This window comes from Leuresthes tenuis, unplaced genomic scaffold (assembly GCF_036924035.1).
Source record: "Leuresthes tenuis unplaced genomic scaffold, fLeuTen1.0.hap1 SCAF_11, whole genome shotgun sequence".
NCBI classification, from domain to species: Eukaryota; Metazoa; Chordata; class Actinopteri; order Atheriniformes; family Atherinopsidae; genus Leuresthes; species Leuresthes tenuis.
Window position 1 is genome coordinate 6,215,314 of NW_027325365.1, and position 21,526 is coordinate 6,236,839.

The 21,526-nt window shown below is 36.7% G+C and overlaps 1 protein-coding gene across 1 annotated transcript; it reads left to right on the forward strand.

Moving 5' to 3' along the window:
- Positions 1 to 995: 995 nt before the first annotated feature.
- On the forward strand, positions 996 to 17,865 carry anxa5a (annexin A5a). Its single transcript, XM_072396332.1, has 12 exons — positions 996 to 1,031; positions 3,765 to 3,849; positions 5,646 to 5,740; positions 7,268 to 7,381; positions 8,543 to 8,633; positions 8,998 to 9,077; positions 9,394 to 9,444; positions 11,797 to 11,890; positions 13,147 to 13,242; positions 13,359 to 13,417; positions 13,968 to 14,090; positions 17,471 to 17,865. The coding sequence occupies exons 1-12, from the start codon at positions 1,029 to 1,031 to the stop codon at positions 17,528 to 17,530; spliced, it is 951 nt and encodes a 316-aa protein (XP_072252433.1). The 5' UTR covers positions 996 to 1,028; the 3' UTR covers positions 17,531 to 17,865.
- Positions 17,866 to 21,526: the final 3,661 nt, after the last annotated feature.

The following is a 21,526-nucleotide window of genomic DNA, read 5'->3' on the forward strand; positions in this document are numbered from 1 at the left end:
GTTTGATTTAACACACTTTTACCTGGAATATACCATGCTTGGAAGCATGTCAACGGAGTAAATTATGGAGAGGGCAAATGAGACACAGCACCTAAGTTAAATGACATGTCTAATATATATTATTCAGAAGAAGGACAACCCTTCCCAGGCTTTTTCATCCATCACAGTGAAGTAATTATAGCTCAGGATATTGATCACCTCAAGACATGTGAAGTAATCAGGCTCATGGGTGGTGCTATGATTTAGGAGGTGGACTGTACAAGTTAGAGACCAGGTCAAGCACTATGTACTTAAACTTATGAACATTTACTTTATATTTGGATTTTATATAAAAAAACAGATGACAAGCTTGTAAAAAATGGTCTACTCCTATAAATTAAACTACCCAACATTTGACTTTTTCTTATCTTGTAATACAGCTTTTATATGTACTTTATATAAAAGCAATCTTCACTAGGATTAGATTTTGTAATTAATTTATAGGTCCTTTTTATTTGATCCTTCAAAGACACAGCTAATAATTATATGCACATCAATTTGAATAACAAATTCAGTACTGGGTTGAGTAGTGTTATCGAATACTACATCCAATACTAATATGACACTATAATAGCATCCACTGTCGGTAAAAACATTTGGGCACTTCAGAAAAACATTTAATCATTGTTGCTTTCTAAAGGTCACACAAAGCCGCCTGGATGCATGAGGTCATGATCTCCTGTTTCGCTGTCAGCGAGTGAAAGGCAACACTACCTGCAGAAGAGTTGAGTGCAGCTCTTGTCAGCTTTCCCTCGCAAGGAGGGGTTTAAAGTGGGGCAGTAAATAAATAGCTTTCCTGAGCCACAGATCACCTGTGAGGAGAGGAAGACACATTCCTGTTGGTAAGAAGAGAAAATGTTTTGTAACTGTTGATGTTAACAGAAGCTTAGACAAAGTTTTTAGACATGCTTACTAGTCAGGATATCTTTTTAAAGTTTGTTTTTCTTGCAGTTTGCAGCAATTATTCCACCATTTCATCAGCAAAAAGGATGGTAAGTGTTTCCCCTTAACTGTTTATTTTCTGTGGACTGAAATACCCCAAAAGATGATAAATGGTTTGTGGAGCACCAGGAAATAACTTTGCACACATCCCTGAAATTAAGAGCAGCATGTTTTAGTCACACGGCAGGACTAACCTTTATGTTTGAGTAATGAAGTGTACCATGTCTCTTTAAAGGTCAATACCTTTCCAAGCAAATCTTACACATTAACCTTCAAAAAAGGCACCAGCATTTGATTCTCATGCAACCCTAGACATTTTCCCATTTTCTTCTAATTACTATGAAATCAGTAATTCACAGAAAAGATTTTCTTTGAAGATGCGCTCATCAGTAAAATGTCAGTATGTCTGTGAAGTGTGCTCACTTTCACACGAAGAGAAGGAGCAGCTTTGTTATATATCCTTGATTTGATTTTATCTCCCTCAGCTTGTTGAGATATCTCAGACTGTCTGATGAAGAAGAGTGGCGAGACCTCTGTTTCATTTGATGACAGTGGTCTAATTTGTATTGTATAGTATTACCATGTGCATGGAAACTGCAGGCACTTGTGGCTGTTATGTCTCCACTGGACTTACAATTTCATCAGCACTTTTGAGACAATGCTGCCTAATGCAACTTTGACTGAAAAACAGCACACACTACTTTTCTAATAATGGCAATGATAATAAAAAAACTACTTTTTGACATTAATTTTAGCTTTGATTGATCCAATGTCGAATACAACACCCAAACTGCTTAATATATATGTATATGTATATATATCCAGTCAGTGTTTAACATTTATTTGCATCTTGCCATGTGTTGGTATTGACTGTGATGTCCTGTTACATAGCAATATACATATTTAACACATTTGATTTGACCTTAAGCGCTTATGGGGAGGATGAAGGAGACATCACTTTGCAGACTTACATCCAAGACACTAAATTCATGACCAACCTTGTACAACATTTTATGCACTAATTTCACTTTTCTTCTTGGCTCTCACTTGCAAAAGCCAAGGGTTAAGGGTTAAAAGTACTGGTAAAAAAAACCAAAAAACTGGATGCAGTCATAGTTTGCACATTACATAATTCATGGGTCTCACTTCCCATCGTGGGCTGTGGCAATGAAATACTGTTGGGAAACTTCACCCTCCATCAAAAAATTCAACTGCATGGTGTCAGTAATAATAATTAATCTGGATGTGAAGATAAGTGACCCTGGACCTGCTAGTTAAAGTCTGCCTGTTACTTGTCATTGGGAGACATTCTCTGGAAAACTGGAATATATTTGCCAAATTTTTGCAATAACCAACAGAAAAATGGTAAAAAGAATATTTAATTTTGGTCTGTACCAAAGCATTAGATAAGCATAGCTAAAACAGGGCAGCATGTCTGTGTTACGGTGACATAGACAAGACACACGGCTTCTCTGTGTTTGCGTTTATTGAATTAATCTAGCAGACGAGGAGCATAGACTATAGTCACACCAAATGAGTCTGCAACAGGCTTTTAGTTCAGAAGTGTTTGAAGATCTTTTAGGAAAGATCATAAACAACAGAGTGATACAGAGCTCAAGTCCTGTCAGCAAAAAATCAGACTGACTCGTGACTCCATCCATGTTCATCTGTTCATTACTGAACACAATATGCGTTCTGTGAGCATAAAGGAGATATCTCTGGTTTGTGTTGTAAAGTATCTGCCAGACTCTCAAGCAACTTCATGGACCAAGAATGTGCTCTGCGGTAGAGTTGTTTACACCCACAGGTGATGATAATTTCTGTACAGTTATGCTGAGTTGTTCAGGTTATAAGACAGTGTTACACATAGACAATGTAAACATATATATTTGATTGAGTCTGTTGGTTCAAACTTAAGGAAAAAAACAGTGCTATGTTAATTAACAAAGACAGCAAATTAAACCAAGAATAAACTTCATCTTTGGTCTTGGCTAGAAAACTGACATCATGGTAACTGAAAGAACTTTAAGAAAAAGGACCTTGAGATATCAATGCTTCTGTCTTTACTGTAGGAAGAAGTCTCTCTCTTGAGTACAACTAAAGAAATTACCAAAGATTATTCTTCCACTTCCTTCTCTTGAGCAGAGGCTACAGCTGAGTGACATTTTTTATTTCTTTCCCAACAAATGATATGTCACCTGCAGAACAGCCTCCGCACCTCCAAGTAATACAAAGCTATTCTTTAATATATCTGTGACAAATGCATGAAAGCAGGATATCATACCAGATTTAGTTGTACTTACAGAATTAGATGTGAGTTGGGGATGACAATATATAAAGCCATAAGAACTTATGATGGCCATGAGCAATATATAGCAGCAATTTTTATTCTCTTTAATTTTTTATAACCACCTAATGAAACATTTCTTAGAGGTATTGTTTTGTTTGGCAGCAAGACAAATTGCTTCCAACTCAGGCCTAAGGTGTTCGCTGAAATTATATTCAACAGAAGTGGGTCTTACTGTTTTTAAGCTTAGAAATAGGTTGAAAGCAGTATATTTAAACAATTCAAGCATAACACATGAAATTAAGATAATAGTTTTGTTTGCTTTTGATGTAAGATGTTGATAGTTGTTAAGAAACAATACACGTGTGTGAAATCGATGCTGCCAGTGAAAATGAACACATCCATCATAAACACATTCACAACTAAAGGTTACTTATTTTTAACAATAAAAACAACCAAAGTTTGCTAAAGTCTCTGTTTTGCTGTCTTACTGCAGGAGTACAGAGGAAGTGTCCGACCTTACGTGAATTTCAACGCTAAACACGATGCTGAAGTTCTCCATAAGGCCATGAAAGGAATTGGTGAGTTTTTCAAGATTAGTGTTCAACTGCATTGCGTATCATATTTTCAGCTTTTAGTTCTGTTACCAAGGTTTAATCAGATAACTTTATTGATCCCGAAGGAAATTACTTACTGTAATCTATCTCCAAAAAATTAAGTTCTGTTTGGCTAAGAGATGATGGAGTTTATGAGCCTCCTAGGCTGCTTATATCAACACTCCTATAATCTTAACTAAAATAAACGTTAATTTTGGTCTTACTGCTGATAATGTGCTGGTTTCACACAGTAACAGCTCCTTTGGTATTTACTGTGCTTTTAAGTAACTGTTACTCACCTCAATGGTCTGTTAAAGCCGATTTATACCAACATACCAGCAGCCGCTGTCATGAGCATCCACATCACAGCGGATTAGCTTTCCCCAGGCATTTCCTGTTTACAACAGCAATGGCTGTATTGCTCTGGAATTGGAACTATTGGCATTTGGTCTCCTTATAATTTCTTGACAAAGGGTTGTATAAATGCTTATATCTTTGAACTTCCTCAGCTATTCTTGTATCACTCTCCTCCATTGTCAAGTAAATTAACTGACCATTTGCTGTGATCAGTACCAGCGATAGTGTGGGGAGCTATTTTCTTTACGACGAGACTGCCACAAGGGGCGTGACGCATAAGTATAAATTGGTCTTTAGCCAGCAATTTCTTTGCTCCTGATCTGCTTCCTCTTCTACTTTTTCTGTGGGCTCGAGATTATTTGACCCAGTGTTGACTCATAGTCATTTGTTAATGATCTTTCTAATTGCAAATTACCTGTAACTGTTTCAGTTGGAGGGCTTGATGCGTAGTAACACAGGTTGGCCATTTTACCAACATTCAGACTGATCCCAGCAATGCCCGGGGTCACTTATGGTACAGTAAAAGGAAGCAGAAGATATGTAATTGACAACTAATTTAACATTTTTATGTCTGTTTGAGTCCTTTCCCCTGAAGTGCTGGTGACTGTCAGGGGCCAGTAACCATATTCACATATGTGAATACGGGACTTTTAAAATTCATGTAAATATGCTTGTCTGAAATTGAGTCTCTCAAACCTGAACGAACACTCCCAAATAATGCGGTTGGTCTCCTCCTGTATGTATACGCTGGACTAGACAAAAATGGGTCTAATCACCCCCGCACATGCTCCAAAGTTCCATTTAAAAAAAAAAAAATGTGTATGTTATTGCAGCCGAATTACAAATATTCTCATATTTAAAAAACTGTGACTAAAAGTATTTAAATATCCCCTGCAGTCGCTTGAAGCTTTTCCAGTCTGCTGCTCTGCTCTAATAAAAGTCTCCAATAAATAGCTCTAAAAAATTTGTAAACAGAGCTTCATCTGACCAAAACACCCTTCAGGACATCTGTGCAGTGAATTCAGCTATAATCAAGATGAGCAGGTTCAGAATGTCTTAAAGTTTGGTTTTATCTCAGTTGATAACTCGACTCGGCGCAAATATACTGGAACATGTATTGGTCCAATTACATGGTCAAGTCAAACTCTGATTCAGCTTTGTTTGTAACCGTGCTAACTAATTGTTTATCGTGAAGCTATACTTTTGAATGCCGATCTGCTGAGCTTCAATCACTATTGTTCACAACTATTTATTGCCAGTTGGGTTATGTTAAGGAGAACAAAGTATTATGCAAACAGATTAATACATTTTGGGCAAATTGTAATTTCTGATCAGAAATTTAAAGGCTGTGTGAAGAATTCTTGTTGTGAAGCTAAAAAAGTAATTTACTATTAGTAGTATTATTATTACTATTTCTGGTACAGGTACGGATGAAGAGGTTGTCCTCATGCTTCTGACATCCCGCAGCAACGTTCAACGCCAACAAATTAAGGCAACGTACAAAACAGCCTATGGAAAGGTGAGCCTCAAGGGAATAACACAGAGACTGGCTACCAGTAATGGATGAATTCACCACAATCATCACATTCCACCTGTGATTTCTGTGCTGATCCAACTTCATTCATGGGTTCAAAAGATAAAAATCTTCTTAAAAACCTTCAATGGCCTTTGGAAGTAAAAAAAAACCGACAGAGATTTTTAAATCAGAAAACTTAAACTTGTTTGTTTCTTGTCAAGGAACCAGATTGTTTTATACAATAATAGTAATAATAATAGTAATAGTAACAATGGTGCAATAATAAGATGAATATAATGAAAGAGAAAAGAATAACATGTAGAGAATCTCCACATGTAACCTTCCATGCAAAACAATAGGAATTTTGTATGTTTTTAGCATTATAATGGATTATATTGCACTGTATTTTTCCACTTCTGTCTTCCACTTTAACTTCTGTTATTCAGATGCATTGTTGACATTTTGTACCAGCAGTCAATACTCATTTAGGAAATAATTCAGCACAGAAATCCCTGGACAGACAGTTCAATTCTCAACTGCCTCCATGGACCAGAACACGATGCAGTTAGTTATACAGGACATGAGCATTTTCTGCCTTCATGCTCTTTTTGTTCTATCACACTGTCAAGTTGTTTTATGACCACATGTGGAGGTTATTGCGAAGCATTCTGGCAAAGGTAATTGCTGCGTTGAGAATAGATGGACAAAGTAGGTGGTGAGAAAAATATAAATGAAAAAAATCACAAAATTGCCCTTAGAATAATTCTGAATATTACAGTGTTTCATCAAAATAAGCCATGGGATAAACTCATTTTCTGTATCACTATTTTAATATACTTTAATTACATGCTATAAAGGTAAGATTGTCTTAAGCTGCTCATTTGGAAAAATATCTGAGGCCAGAACTCTTTCCCCTGGTTCTCCTAATGTCTCTAACAACCCCGACTTTGATTTGGTTAACTTTTGGATATGGATAATGTGGATTCTGTTTTGTAGAAATAAGGTAGTTTTCTGCTCGACTCTAAATCAGCGTAATAAAACACCGTCTGAGCTCTTCAGATAAAAGGCTGCTGTGATTGGTTAACGCCTACACTTAAATGACAAAGGTATGCTTTCTGGTAAAGCAGATGGTGATATAACTGGAGCCAACTGTGAGGAATATGTGTTACTTGATTAGATGTTCTTTTTTAGGAAATATTCTCAAATGATAATATTCTTCTGCATTTACAGTTTTCACGGGCATCCTCCGATAATGGCAGCAATCTGGGGAAATGCTGCTAATGTGCTTATCTTGTTTAAAGCAAGGGCACAAATGTTCTCTTTTGCATTTTTTTTTTAATAGTCTTAATTTAGTGCGACCTGCCTGAAAAGCAGGCAAAAATAATGCATTTTTCTTGTCATTATGCTGTTATGATTAAAACATTGTTGGTTTCAAACATGATTCATTAATTTATAGACTAGTTGATTTCCATACCAACACAGCTATTGATCATTTTGCTCCTCTAATCATTAATCATTATTTGACTGCAGGACTTAGTCAGTGCACTGAAATCTGAGCTCGGTGGGCTGTTTGAGAATCTGATTGTGGCCTTGATGACACCGCCTTCCTCATATGATGCTTCTCAACTGCACAAGGCTCTTAAGGTAACTAATGACAGTTTCCTCAGATGCTCCACTTAATCCAGTTTGCAGATCTCATATGTGAATCAGCTGAAACCCACGGACAGCATGTTGTTATGGCCCATTAAACTTTAAAGTTCCTCTCTTGCATTGATTAAACTCTTAAGAACTCATCTCTGTTCATTAAAATTACATTAAATGGAAGGGTTTCTTTTCCATGTAGATAATCCCCTCCTGCCTTAAAATGGATTAGATGTAACTCTACACCTTTGCCTCGTTTGGTATGCACAGACTTATTAATAGGGAAATTGGTTCACATCTCCATCTCCACCGGTCGCCTGGTTGCAGCTGCTCTCACTCAAGTCTGCTCAAACACTATAAAAGTAATTTGCACAGTTGTACTGTTGGAGTAATTCAGTCAAATGTTTGAAACTGAGACCAGTTCATAGGAGGAAAAGTAGGAAGAAGAGTGAATGTCATAGAATGGCTAAAGGTGGGTATATCACAAGGCTGTAGTATTTTTTTAATCTATTGATTTTATTATATGAATAATAATAACACTAATGTATTATATATATTACATTTACTCATTCATATTTAACATATATTTTGTTTATACTTTGCATTGTTAAAAATGTGACATCATAATAAATATGACCAGATGACGTTTTGCATGTTAGATAAATGTTCTCAATCACCAGTTGTGACAAGTACCAGCCCACAAGTTGACTTGATTGGTTCAATTAAAATACTGACTTCTTATTTTATTAGACATTTACAATAGTCAAAGCAGTGGAGCGTTTGATTGTGAACAAGAAGTAAAGTCCTGTCACGACGGTTGGAAGGAAGGCGAGGAAAAGTTACAAAACTCAGAAACATAACTTTAACTTTGAATATCGTTAAGATCAGAGGTTTGTGATTGTTTTTCAATATAGCTAATTAGATCATGCAACCACATCTTATCCTCTTAAAATATTTTATATTGATGTTGCACCTTTTCCTCGTGTATTTTATCCCCTGATAACAGATTAAAAACGTGCCAGATCAAAATGGACTTATTGTTTCGAAGCTTTCAGACATTTCATCCCGTCACGCTCAAGGCTCATACAGTTTGAAGTGAGTTGCTGGAGGAAAATCCATATTGTTTCATATGGAGCTCATCTGTACACTGTGTTTGATTCTCAGGGCGCTGGGACTGATGATCAAGTGCTGATTGAGATCCTGGCCTCCAGGACTGGTGAACAGATTAAAGAGATCATCAAAGTGTACAAGAAAGGTAATTGAATGAGTTGAGAGCAGAGACACATGTTTACTGGGGCTGCTGTTGGTTGGTCTCTGTTAAGTATTTTCCACATAAAAATATGCAATGACAGGATAAATAGTTTACAGTTTACTGACAGTATTTTTCAATATGGACAAGAAAAAAGAAAATAAAGGAAAAAAGGATCAAAGACAAAGAGCTGTGTTTCTCTGATTTGAACAAAAGAGAAGGCTACTAGTCAACTAATCAGATTTTTTGTCTCAGACGTCTTCCTGCGAAACGTAGGACAGCCCACTATCGATTACATCCATGGGCAACTATCGTGAGCTGTAAGTGCAAGCAATCTTTTCTCCTGCCCCTCTTCTCTTCTTTCGTCCAGAGTTCGGTGGCAAACTGGAGAAAGACATCTGTGGTGACACCGGAGGGCACTATAGGAAACTGTTGGTCATCCTGCTGCAGGTAGAGAGGTGCTCAAGAGGGTTATGTTTCCTGTCATGATCTGTCATGATAATGAGAGCCTCTGGTGATGTCATTACAAAGTCATGAGAGGTTTAGGTCTGGTCTTGAGTGCAGGAGGGATTATTTTTTTAATGTGCTTTGTTTTACAGACAGAAAAGTAATCTCACAGTTCTCAGAATAATGTAATCTTTAGTGGTTACCTGGGCTGAGAGAGGCTCTGAGCTCATCCACACTAACCTACTTTTGTTTATTGTCACCCTACCTTTGTGTCTTTACACCTGCCTTCCCTCTCACCTTTCTGTCTTTATCTGTGTAGGGGAACAGAGATAAGGGAGTAGATGAGGAAAAGATTGAGCAGGATGCTAAGGTAAGAAATGTCAAGATTAGTTATTTTGCTTTAAATGGTTTTTGAGTTCAGGTAATTTTTACAAAGCCTGTTTTCAGACAAAAAGGCTGATATTAGACCTGTTTAGAACTAATGATTTTAGTTCCCTGCCTGTTTTGTTTAGCATCATCTTCACAAATTGTAACGTAGTAAACTTTAGAGAAGGATTGTAATCATATTGACGAGACATGGACTATTTTGCAACTGGAAGTGGTTTCCAGCTAACCAACAGAGATTTCAGGAAGTCACAGCTACCTGCCAAAAACTAGCCCAGTGCATAACCCCTAAGGAAAAAATGTTGCTTATGCTCTTTGATCTTTATAGGAAACTATAAGTTAGTGAGCCTTAGATACAGGCAAACCTCGTTGATCATTGGTCCAACCTCATTTCCCATTTCCAGTAAATATGCTAAGCTTATGTCACGGTATAGAATAGACAGTGGTGGTGGAGTTTCTCATCACAAAAACAAATTATGTTATTCTTTCTTCCAGGCTGCACTGGTACTGAAGGTTGACATGAATTCAATTCAATTAGATTCAATTCAGTTTTATTTATAAAGCACCAAATTACAACAATGTTATCTCAAGGCGTTTCAAAGATACAGTTCAATGGAAGTTAATTAGAATCCAATTTATTCTAATACAATCATTAACCAACCGAGTTAATTCAATTCCAAATTGGTCCAATTCATTCATACAGAGAAAAATTGCCTAGCTAAGGAAACCAACTGAACTGATTGCACTGAAACCTCTCTTCGATCCAATCCCCTATCCTTGCGTACATATGGCAGCTGTCGAAAGAAAAGAAAGAAAGAAGAAAAAACTTCTTTTAACAGGAAGAAAACTCCATCAAAACCAGACTCAGGGAGGGCGGCCATCTGCCTCGAGCAGCTGGGGATTGAAAGGACAGGAAAGAGCAGACAACAAACGTCATAACACCAGACCAGGGATACCTGCTGAGAAAGAGAAATACAAGTTATTAACAACAATAATGTTATATGTATACAGAAAAAAAGAGAGCAGAGCGAGGAGAGGTGCTTCATGGGAGGTCCCCCAGAAGTCTAGGCCTACAGCAGCAGAACTATGCTATGGGAAAATATCTAACAGATATAATGGAGCTTGGTATTTAAGAGCTTTATATGTATGAAGAATAATCTTAAATTCTATTCTGAATTTAACAGGGAGCTAATGAAGAGAAGCTAAAACTGGAGAAATATGATCTCTCCTATTAGTTCTCATCAGAACTCTGGATGCAGCATTTTGGATCAGCTGGAGGCTTTTCAGAGAATATGTGGGACAGCCCAATAATAAAGAATTACAGTTGTCCAACCTTAAAGTAATAAATGCATCCATCCATCCATCCATCCATCCATCCATCCATCCATCCATCCATCCATCCATCCATCCATCCATCCATCCATCCATCCATCATCTGCCGCTTATCTGAGGGTCGGGTCGCGGGGGCAGCAGCTTTAACAGAGAAACCCAGACGTAACAAATGCATGGACCAGTTTTTCTGCATCACTCTGAGACAGGATGTTCCTAATTTTGGCAATATTATGAACGTGAAAGTCCAGGAAACCTGTTTTATGAGTCAAAAGTAACTCACTCCAAAGGTGGGCAGCGGGGGTGTTGGAGTCTATTCCAGCGGTCATTGGGTGAGAGGCAGGGTACACCCTGGACATTTCTATATACATCTCTTGATTGAAATTAAAACGTTTTTTTTTTTTTTTTTATGTCAAAAGGCAACGACAAGCAGCGTTGACCCATTATGAAACAAGTTAAAAAAATTAAGCTTTTGGTCTTGGAAAACTTTAAACAACATTCTTTAATTTCTTTAATTAAAACCATTTAGGGGGTTAAATCATTTTCTCTTTTTGTATGATTGACATTTCCCCCTTATTTCTGTCACTATTTCTTTCAAAATATATTTGTTCATCTTGAAAATGTTGGTCTCATCGGACTTAAACGGTTAAAGTATGCAATTGTTGCATCTGATAAAATTGGGATAAAAATGACCATTTACAGCAACAAGTCAATAGCCTGCTTACTGCATTAGAGATCTCTTTGAACTCCAGTATCTTCTATGTCAACTTGTTGCAAATTTTATTAAACTTGTGACTGTGCATAGTTCTGCGCCCCCTAACCCTCCCAATAAAGCTTTAAGCTCATCTTCTCTGACGGACAGTAACTGTGATATTAATGGGGTGTTATCCTCAGCAATAGTACATCTTGTTTAAAAGCTATTCCTCTTTTAATGGATTTGAGTTGTGCCTCTGTGCTTTGCTAGTGTGAACATAAATGTGGTTCCCATGGAGGTGCTCTGCCATTGCAGGATTTATATGCCGCCGGTGAGGGAAAGTTTGGCACAGATGAGGAAAAATTTATCACAATTCTTGGCAACAGGAGTGCAGAGCATCTCCGGAAAGGTGAGGCTGATTGTCAGAGAATTTTAATGTTCCGATGCATGTGTGTGTTACCTGTTGACAGTAAAACTAAAAAGCAAAAATGAAAGAAAATGTACAGACCAGGCTACAGAGTTTTTGCCGTAAATGGCACAAAGCACTGAGACACCAGGTGAAAGCATAGAGAGCCCCAGATTTTAATAAGCCTCAAGCTCAGTGGCAGTCCTCTGAGCCAAAATTGCTTGCTGCAAGAACAAACCAGAAGAAGGTGGCAAGACTTGTTCAGACTTGTAAGTCAGACTGAACACACAAACGAATGAAAGTGTGAAATGGATGGGTTAGAACAGCAGGAAATAAAATAGGAATGTCAGGTACCAGATAGATCAAACTAAAGTGGGATGTTGTTCACCAAAAAATACCTGGAACTTGAGTGAGCAGGAAAGGAGCTGCACGTACTTTGCTTATGCATCAGTGTGAGAAAGAAATGTGACCATAAGGTTTCTCAGGTCAGTGGTAGATACAGCAGCATATATACTCACATCACAATATGCTAAAATATACAAACATGTTAATAAAATAAACCACAAAAACATCAGAATTATGAACATCAGAGTTATGGAAAGATGAACCATCAAACTATTTAATCATTAGTCATTACAGATCAGAATAGGGGGTGCAATGGTAAATCTTTCTTTCTAATATTGTTACTCATTAGTGTTTACATTTTCTCATAGTTATAGCTTGATTGTTGTGGTCATTGTTCTTGGCTTGGATGGCCATTAGCGTGGACAGCTCCAGAAATAAGCCCCATTCACACATTTAACTCTTCCGTCCATGTGTGATTTTTTTATTTCAACCTTTTAGACTTATCCACTTATCACTCATCCACCTTGTGAGAGAAGTGTAAGATGCTTTGTATAAGTCATGCTGAGATGATTTTGGCTGCGACTGAACATTTAACTTGATTTTCTATGTTCAAGTGCAACCAGGGACCAAAAAACAGCACTCTCCTCACCACGTCTGACAGAGCCAAGCTTCTTAGCAGAGATGAAAAAAAGCTTTTAAGCACTAACCTGCACCAACTGCCAAATAGATGGATGAAAAATTTGCAGTATGTTACTCTGAGTGGATCATATTTATTTGCCAAGATGAGGAGAAATTTGTGGATCCAGGCTTTTAAAAAGGCAAATAAGAGTTCTAACGGTACTAACGGCAGGAAAAGTTTCCCTAGTTCCAGTTACAATGTGAAAGTGTCACTATTTTTATTTTATTTTATTTAGTATTTGATGCCTATAAGAAGATCTCTGGTTCTGATATGGAGGACAGCATTAAAAGCGAGACCACTGGGAATTTGGAGAACTTACTACTTGCTATTGGTAAGACTCAATGACGCCCAATGATAAAGACCAAGGCTCAGTGCTAATAAACCTATCAGCATAACGTGGTAAAGTTCAATTTTCACAGAACATTGTCATGTTTTTTGTCTCAACAGTGAAATGTGCCAGGAGTGTCCCCGGCTATTTTGCTGAGAATCTCAATAAATCTATGAGGGTAAATACCAGTTTCACAGACACACTTTAAATAGGACTGAAAGAGAGCAAAGTATTGTCGTCATTTTAATCAAATAAAGGTTGATAACCACAAACTAAATATTATCATGCATCTCAATCTTACTGAGTATAACTTTAGGCAAAAAAACTAAACAAGCTTTTTTTCCAAAGTGTCTATTCTGTTGTGATAGATAACACTGCAAGCAGCAATTTTCAAAGTCTCACGTGTGACTTTTATATCATCTGGATTGTTGGGAAACATGCATCCTCTAAATCCTCAAATCTGTACAGCCTGCAAATTTATTCAAGTCAAATTTTCTTAGTTCACATCTCTGGTTATTTGATAAGGATGTTTATAGTACATTTATAACACCAGAAATAAGCTACTGACCAAATAAAACATCATGGTGTCAAAGATTATGTACGAAAGAAAAGAAAAGCCTGAAAACAGGTACAACAGGTATTTTACTACAACTGGATCAAATTTCTGGAAATATTCTGGTGTTGGCTGCTGAATAGTTGTTTTTTCCCCTTTTCTTTTATATATTTAGCGAGCTGGAACTGATGACGACACCCTGATGAGGATTATGGTATCGAGGAGTGAAGTTGACATGTTGGACATCAGAGCAAACTTTAAGAAGATGTACAAACAATCTCTTTACACCAGCATCCAGGTAACTGCTCACAATAAAAGAAAACTACAGTCAAGCTTCTTCATTTGAGCATCACTCAGCAGTTTGTATTGAACAAACTAAACGTTGTACTTCTTAAGGGGGGGGGGGGGGGGGGGGGGGGGGGGGGGGGGGGGGGGGAGGATAAGTATTACATTAAGAAATTAAGTAATTCTCACAGCTTTCACCCTGATGTTCTGCTAAGAATACTCATCTTTCTCTCTGCATGACTTTAGCCCACCAGCTGGGCGTACTCTAGATGTGCTGCTCGTATCACATCAGTGATGGCGTGGGGATCAGTGATTTACTTTAAATGTCTTGTTCGGTGTGATGAGACTGCTTTTCTGCTTCTTTCACAAGCTGAACTGAATTAATCTATTCTCTTGGGGCCAGATGTTCCTACAGAGAAGAGTTATTGCCATCCTCCTCTAGAACTCCCCAATGGCCAAAAGTGAATGGATAAATAAGCATTATGAAACAACATTCAGATGAATTGATGGTGGGGGGGGCAATTTCTTATTCATTTTTTGAGAGTTGATTTTTACTTGGTTACAGTCATTATGCAAATTTGCCTCTTTATTTTGTATCGATCATTTGAACATAATTAACATTTCTTTTAAGCCAAATTTAGATGAAATGACCATTCTCAAAACTAATATTTTGATATATCAATCACTCCTATATAGCAACAATTACAATTCATAACAATATTATTATTAATTATAGCTCCCTTATGAGTATTCTGTCCTGGTACTGTTCACCTTTCAATTCCATCATCTAGATGTAGGTCATGTGGTTCTTATTCATAACTCACCATGATTTTCAATATGTTGAGACATGTTTTCTCAACGTTCAAGAATCTGTATTAAACAGGTTCTTGAAAACCAAGCAAACATGGATGTCTCACGTCAGCCAGAGTCTGACATTCAAGGTATTTAAACATAAATTCATTAGATGAGGGGCTAAACTGCCAATAACCCTCTCAAATCCAATCTGTATGATGAATTCAAGTAAGTTGTAACCCTTTCTTTCTTTTACATCTTTGTCTTTACAGTAGATCATCAGCTTTGGTAAAAGTTCAGTGATTTTACCACCAATTTTCATGCTTCATGATCTTTCAACTAAATAATATCGTGTCATTCTTGTAGGAGATGCATTAGCTGCCAGGAAGATATCCTCTTTTAGAAAGAAAACAATTTAATTGTTCTTCAGGCTGTAATTTCAAGCTGCTCAGAAAACATTAATTGTTATGGAGTTATGCTCGGGTTAAATGCAAAGATGACCGGATATAGAGGACCTCTCTAATTGCAAAGATTAAATTAAACATGAAATATGTCAACAGGATTCAAGAGAGCAAAAACAGTTTATTAAATGATTGTAGTTATATTAAAACACAGATTAGTTCTTAAACCTAACTAATAGAAATATTTTGTCAACAGCACAGTCTATTTGGGGCAATTTAATCATCTGAGCTATTCTTGTCTTTATGCTTTACTTTGTGTTCTGTGTAATACCAAAAACACTACAATGTCTTTCCTCTTTTTAGTTGACTCACTAACCTCATAGTTCCTGTAAATTTAGATACATTTTCATCAAGGATTTTTTAGACTTTGGGGTGAATATAATTTGATGTAAGGTGTCTTTTTATGAAGCTTAAAAATTCTACATCACATGAACGAGCAGAAATAATCATAGAATGTTTCTTTGGAGTATTTTACGCTGACCAAACAAACATTTCATCAATGAGGGCTGTGGAAATTTGTGATGCAATCTCACAACAAAACATGTGACACATTATTCCAATATCCCTACAAAGGCACAAAAAATGGTAAAGTTTGTATGTTTCCCTAGTTTTCTGTCTGCAGAGCAAATTTTTTTGTCAGATAAGTGATCAAATGTCGACTTGTGACAGATGTCTAGTTCAGCTCCCCTCCTCTATGTTTTCTGTTAGCTTTTTACTTTTCTGCTTCTCCTCCAACTCGATTAATGCTTATTCTACTATTCTTTTCTATTAATTTTACTTGTAAATGGTCAGTAAAATGAGTCAGATGTACATGATTAGGTTTGGAAAATGATACATTTTTACATCTTATACATTTCAGTAGTTGTGAGTTTCGGTTTCTGTGACAGACTTTGATATTGCCTTGATACAAAACATCTGCCTGCTAGCATGTTTCCCTCTCACAATTTTAAACCTGGAATTCTGGCACATTTCCATTTTCCATATGTTGGCAAATTTTTGTAGAAACAGTAAAGTGTAAATGAATACAGCTATATTCCTAATAAAACTGCTCTTATTCACACATTTTTCACGTTAAAAAATGTGTCAGAAACTGACTGAAAAATCAGCTCAGTAAGACTATGAGTCAACTTGTTGTCACCTAGAGTATTTTATAGTGTCGCTTTACTCTGCAGCGTCATTTGACAAAACCATCGATCAAGCAACTTAAAGACAATGACTATGCTGTGAATTCAGCTATACTTATGTGTCCGATGATCTCCAACAGAGAAAGTTAGAAGCAGAACATCTCAAACGTTTTATCACATAGTCCACAGCATCGTAGGGCTGTGGACTATGACATTGTGGACTATGACATGCTGTGGACATTCAGTCAAAGACTTCGCTCCTGTGAATGTAAACTGTAACAAGGACAGTGGTCCATTGAAACTGCTAAATCAAGTTGTAACTGTAGCTCGATTAACCGTGTATGTAACTGTGCAACCTATGGATATGTGATTGTCCAAGAGAGGAGGATATCAAACATTTGTTTTGCTCATACTCTCGCCTGAAAGGACATTTGAGCAATTTGTATGCAGTGCCATTTCAATCAATGTTAGATTAATATATAAATAAGCAATATATGAAACAATGAATAGAACTAATACCTGATTAAATAAATGCTGGATTAGAAAATGACAGTCCCCTGAAATATATAAAAGTTGTTCATGGAGAAATTTTATCATTCCACCTCTGTATATCTATATATTTATATTTATGTGATTTAATTATTTCAGTATTTGATTCTTAGGCATTTGTGTTTTTTTTCATGGGCATATTAATTTATTTAGATATTTATCTATATGTTTAAGATAGTCTGAAACATCATTGCAAATGCTCTTTTCAGCTATGTTTTGCTCAAGGACAACTCGACATGTTGAGAGGAGTGACAGAAGATCCAACCACCCGAGCCTCAGCCACACACGCCACGCTAATTAGTGCCATTGTGATATTCAAGTGTCATTGGAAAAATACCAAAAGGAAATAATTCAATTTAAACACAATAACAGTGAAAAGAAATATGATTTCTGATACAGATCTATTAAAGTGTCCGTATGCACAGTGATTGCAAAAGTTTAACCTCTTGTGTGTTTCGTTTTTGCAGGAAGACACAACTGGAGACTACCAGAAGGCATTGCTGTACCTCTGTGGTGGGAATGATTAATGCTGGTTTATGATGTGTTCAGCAGCCCTGAGTGATGAGCCACTGTGGAGCTGCAAGACGAAGCTAAACACATGAGATGAGAATATTGATCCAGAGTTCTTCTTCCTAACTAGCGTGCTGTTGATTGAATTAATGTGAATTACCCTCATGTCATTTTGACTTATGGAAGTATCTGTAGCATGAATATCACTTACAGTGCACTCACATACAGTTATGTAGTTTGTGTTTAATGTCAGACATTAATTAAACAGGAAATAGCAATTTTTCACTGTTTAGCATAGAGGCAGTTTCAATTTTAAAACATTTTATTTGCGTTATAATTAATGATTGACTGATTCAAGATCTCTTATGTGTTACCATTTATAGTCAGCCTTCAAGTGTTAGCTGTTGTTTACCTCATTTGTGTACTGTGTATGTGTTAAATGCAGCTTATAAAATACAATACTGCTGTTTAATTATTAAACTCTACTTGTCAACAACGCTGCTGCTTTCATTAATTACTAACGAGATACTGATCCTGAATTGAATTGCAAAGCTGCTGTCAGTGATCAATAAGTAATGCGATGCCATTAGACATTTGCTGGCTCATATATGGTGAACTGCATATATGCATGGAGCAGATGTTAAACAAATACAGTCTTAAGGTTATCAGATGACAAAGGACTTCATTTTGCTCTTGCTGAACCACAAGGTGGCAGCAAAGTTTAAAATCAATGCTTTACATCATAGTGACGATTTCCTTGATATTACTGAACTGAGCAAATAGAAAATCTCATTTTCAGTTTATCTTCAACTTAATTACCAGTTCAGACTCCTTGATATTCATTTTTCCATCATATTTTTTTATCTTCTATTAATGACTATGTTTCCTAACAAGTCCAGATAATTTACATCTTCGATATCTAAAGAAAGAAAACCATTAAATAAAGTTCCCTTAGAGAGAAATCCTTTAAAAAGTTACTTTTAATTATATGGACCAATCAAAACATCTCTATAGTAGGTGATTGGAACATTTTTCTTTATTATGGATCATTTAATGTTTTTGATTTTGAAGTATGAGGCGTGAACAGTTCAGCAAGCTTGTTTGTCTATGTTTGCATTTATAAAGTAATCCTACTGAACATGCAGGTCATTAAATGAACAAATACTTTTGACATGTGGTTCAGAAACTCTCATGTCTGACAAATACTAGGTTATTCTTTTCACAAAGCACCTGAAGATTCAAACTGAAAACTGGTTTCATATGTTAGCATGTTTTTCCTAAGACGCTGCTGCTTTCTCTGCTGACAAGTACTCACAATAATTCACTGTAAAATGATTTACTGGTTGATGTTACCAACATACTGTAGCAAATGTCTCCTCGAGAAACCTCAAGGAATTTGCATTGCTTTTTATTATAGCTCATCTGATTGTTATGTTGGTTAAGATACAGTGCTGGTTGGTCAGATAAATGTGTTGTTTGTGTTTGAAGGCAGGAGCTGTACTGGCTGGCATTTTCAACAACTTAATTTTGATTGCACAACTTAAACAGTAGCAGCAGCACCATTGTGAAACCACTGATTACAGCAGACAGCAGCAAGTATACGATAATGTCACCCATCAAGAACACAACAGTAAAAAAGAAGAGGAGAGATGAAACAGTAGCCTACTGGGCAAAAGTCTTGAGCCACCCAGGAAATAGGTGCAGCAATGCACTGAAACAAATAGAAATATTAGCAGTATATAGGTGTCAACTGGCACATGCCCAAAACGCAATATGCTTGAATTTATCATACTAGAAGAAAGAAAACCCACCCAGTTTTAAATGTATACATGCTGGGTAGATCTGTGTCTGCTTAAACAGATCTCTGGCGTGAATTAGTGCAGAATTACCATAAATGTCTACAGCTGGTCAGCACCATCAGCAAGCGAGAGTCAGCTTTAATATGGCCAGTGTCTGAAATGTCTGACTGTCATAAATTATCCGTTCTGGGTGCTTCTTTCTGCAGCAGGAAGATACTGTAAACCAAACTCTGGTGACAGATTTCATTCTCAAGTTTAAAAGCAATACTGTTATGTTGATTTTGCACTGTGTGCACAGTTTACTCATCTCAGTTGTGAAAATATGACATACTTTTTGTCAGATGTATGTCAGTTTATGCCCCATACGACAAAGCTTCATTTCTTGTTAGTTTCATCCAGAGGGGCAACCAACACCACAAACCTATTAGACTGATTTCATACTAACAATGCAATTTTTGTTAAGTTTCATTCATTCCTTTCAGGTCTTTGCAATCCTGGCTCCACTGAGTATAAAGCTCTTTATTAAATAAATGCTCATTCTCCCACATACAAAAGCATTCATAAAGCATTTAATCTGGACACACACACACACACACATACACACATACACACACACAATGGGTCAAATCTCCTTACAGTCAGTAGTGCTGAAGCGGGTTCTGCCTTAGTTTCAGTTTAACCGACTCATATCTCTCAGCCAATCAGGAGCTGCAGGCAGTCGAACCATCTGTAAATCCACACCATCCAGGGTTCACGGGCATGATGATTTTGGCCCTTATGCTTTTGTGGAAAACCTGGAATAATTGCCAATGCTGGGCTGCATTACATAACTTCACATGCTTCAGTAGCAGAAAAGGAACAAACTCTTAAATTTTATTATATAACCCACGGATAAATGATGACTAGACATTTTTTCTTGTATCTTGTAATAGACTGTTTTAGTAGTACTGTTTGTCATAACATAAACACAACATCATCTCTATTTTGAGAATTGTACCTTATTATATTCTAAGTAACTTTTATCATTCTCTTACACCATAATGCATTGCTATTATTAATTTTAGCAGTTGGGATATTTTGTATCTAACTGCTGTCTTTACATACCTATGATACTTTGACTGATTTTCATAAGGTGAAGGTGTAAAAGTTAACACATTGCAACTTTAAAACCACTCAAGTGAGTCCATTTGACCACTTGAAAACAAACTTATATGCCAAAATCCCTTCATAAATGTGATTTAAGAGGTTAAAGCATGGATTAAAGTCTTTATAATGCTGGTTCATTTACTTGCAAACAAAAAAATCTAAACTTGTCCTCAGTTGATTAGCTTAACGTGATGTTTTCCCAAAATTCACAATGGAACTGTTCCCTTATGAGGTTCCCAGTATGTACACAAAGAATACTTTCTGTAGAAGAACTTGTTTATATCCACATACCCCCTAAAAAGTGAGTTGTTAAGGAGAACATCCAGCACCCACTGAGCAATGTTTCAGGATATCTGATGTGTTTGAAAGGTTTAACCTCCTCGCCCTGTTTGAGTCTATTTCACTGTTTTGAACGATACCATTAAAAGCACGTGAAATCATGCCATTGGTGCATGTTCAAAGCTATTATAAGATATTTTGGCACAGCAGGGAGCCCGAAAAACATAATTCTTCTCAAAAAGCTCACCTTCAATTTCCTGTAATTACTGCACCTGAGGCACAACTTTAAATGCTTTGAGGATTCAGCTCAGCTCAGCTGCATGATGTGGTTTGAAATACCACTGACATGACATCTCACAGTGCTGGAACTATAATGAAAAACTGTCTTGTCTGGATGCTTTTATTCAAAGCAGGCAACAGCCACAAAATACAGGTGGGACTGCGATTTGGTCACGAAATGAGGAAAAAGGACAGTAGTTCATTTTGTGTCCTTTCTCTGGAAGAAGTCATACTTTGGAGAGTGCAGACAAGCTGATTTGTTTTCTGAAATGGATTGTGGTTAAAACTCATTGTTGATAGGGAGAATGATTGCATGTTGCATGTGAAATCTTTTTTGACTCTTTTTTTGTGACCTCAGTTACATTTTTTTTTATAGTTTGCTTGCATTTGAAGGACAGCTGCCAGTGAAGTCCGTTCCATCAGCTTTAAACTCTACAGTTTTATTCTAAAGTATATTTATTTATTTTAAAGTTTATGAAAACATTCACAAAGCGGGTGAATCAAGAGTTG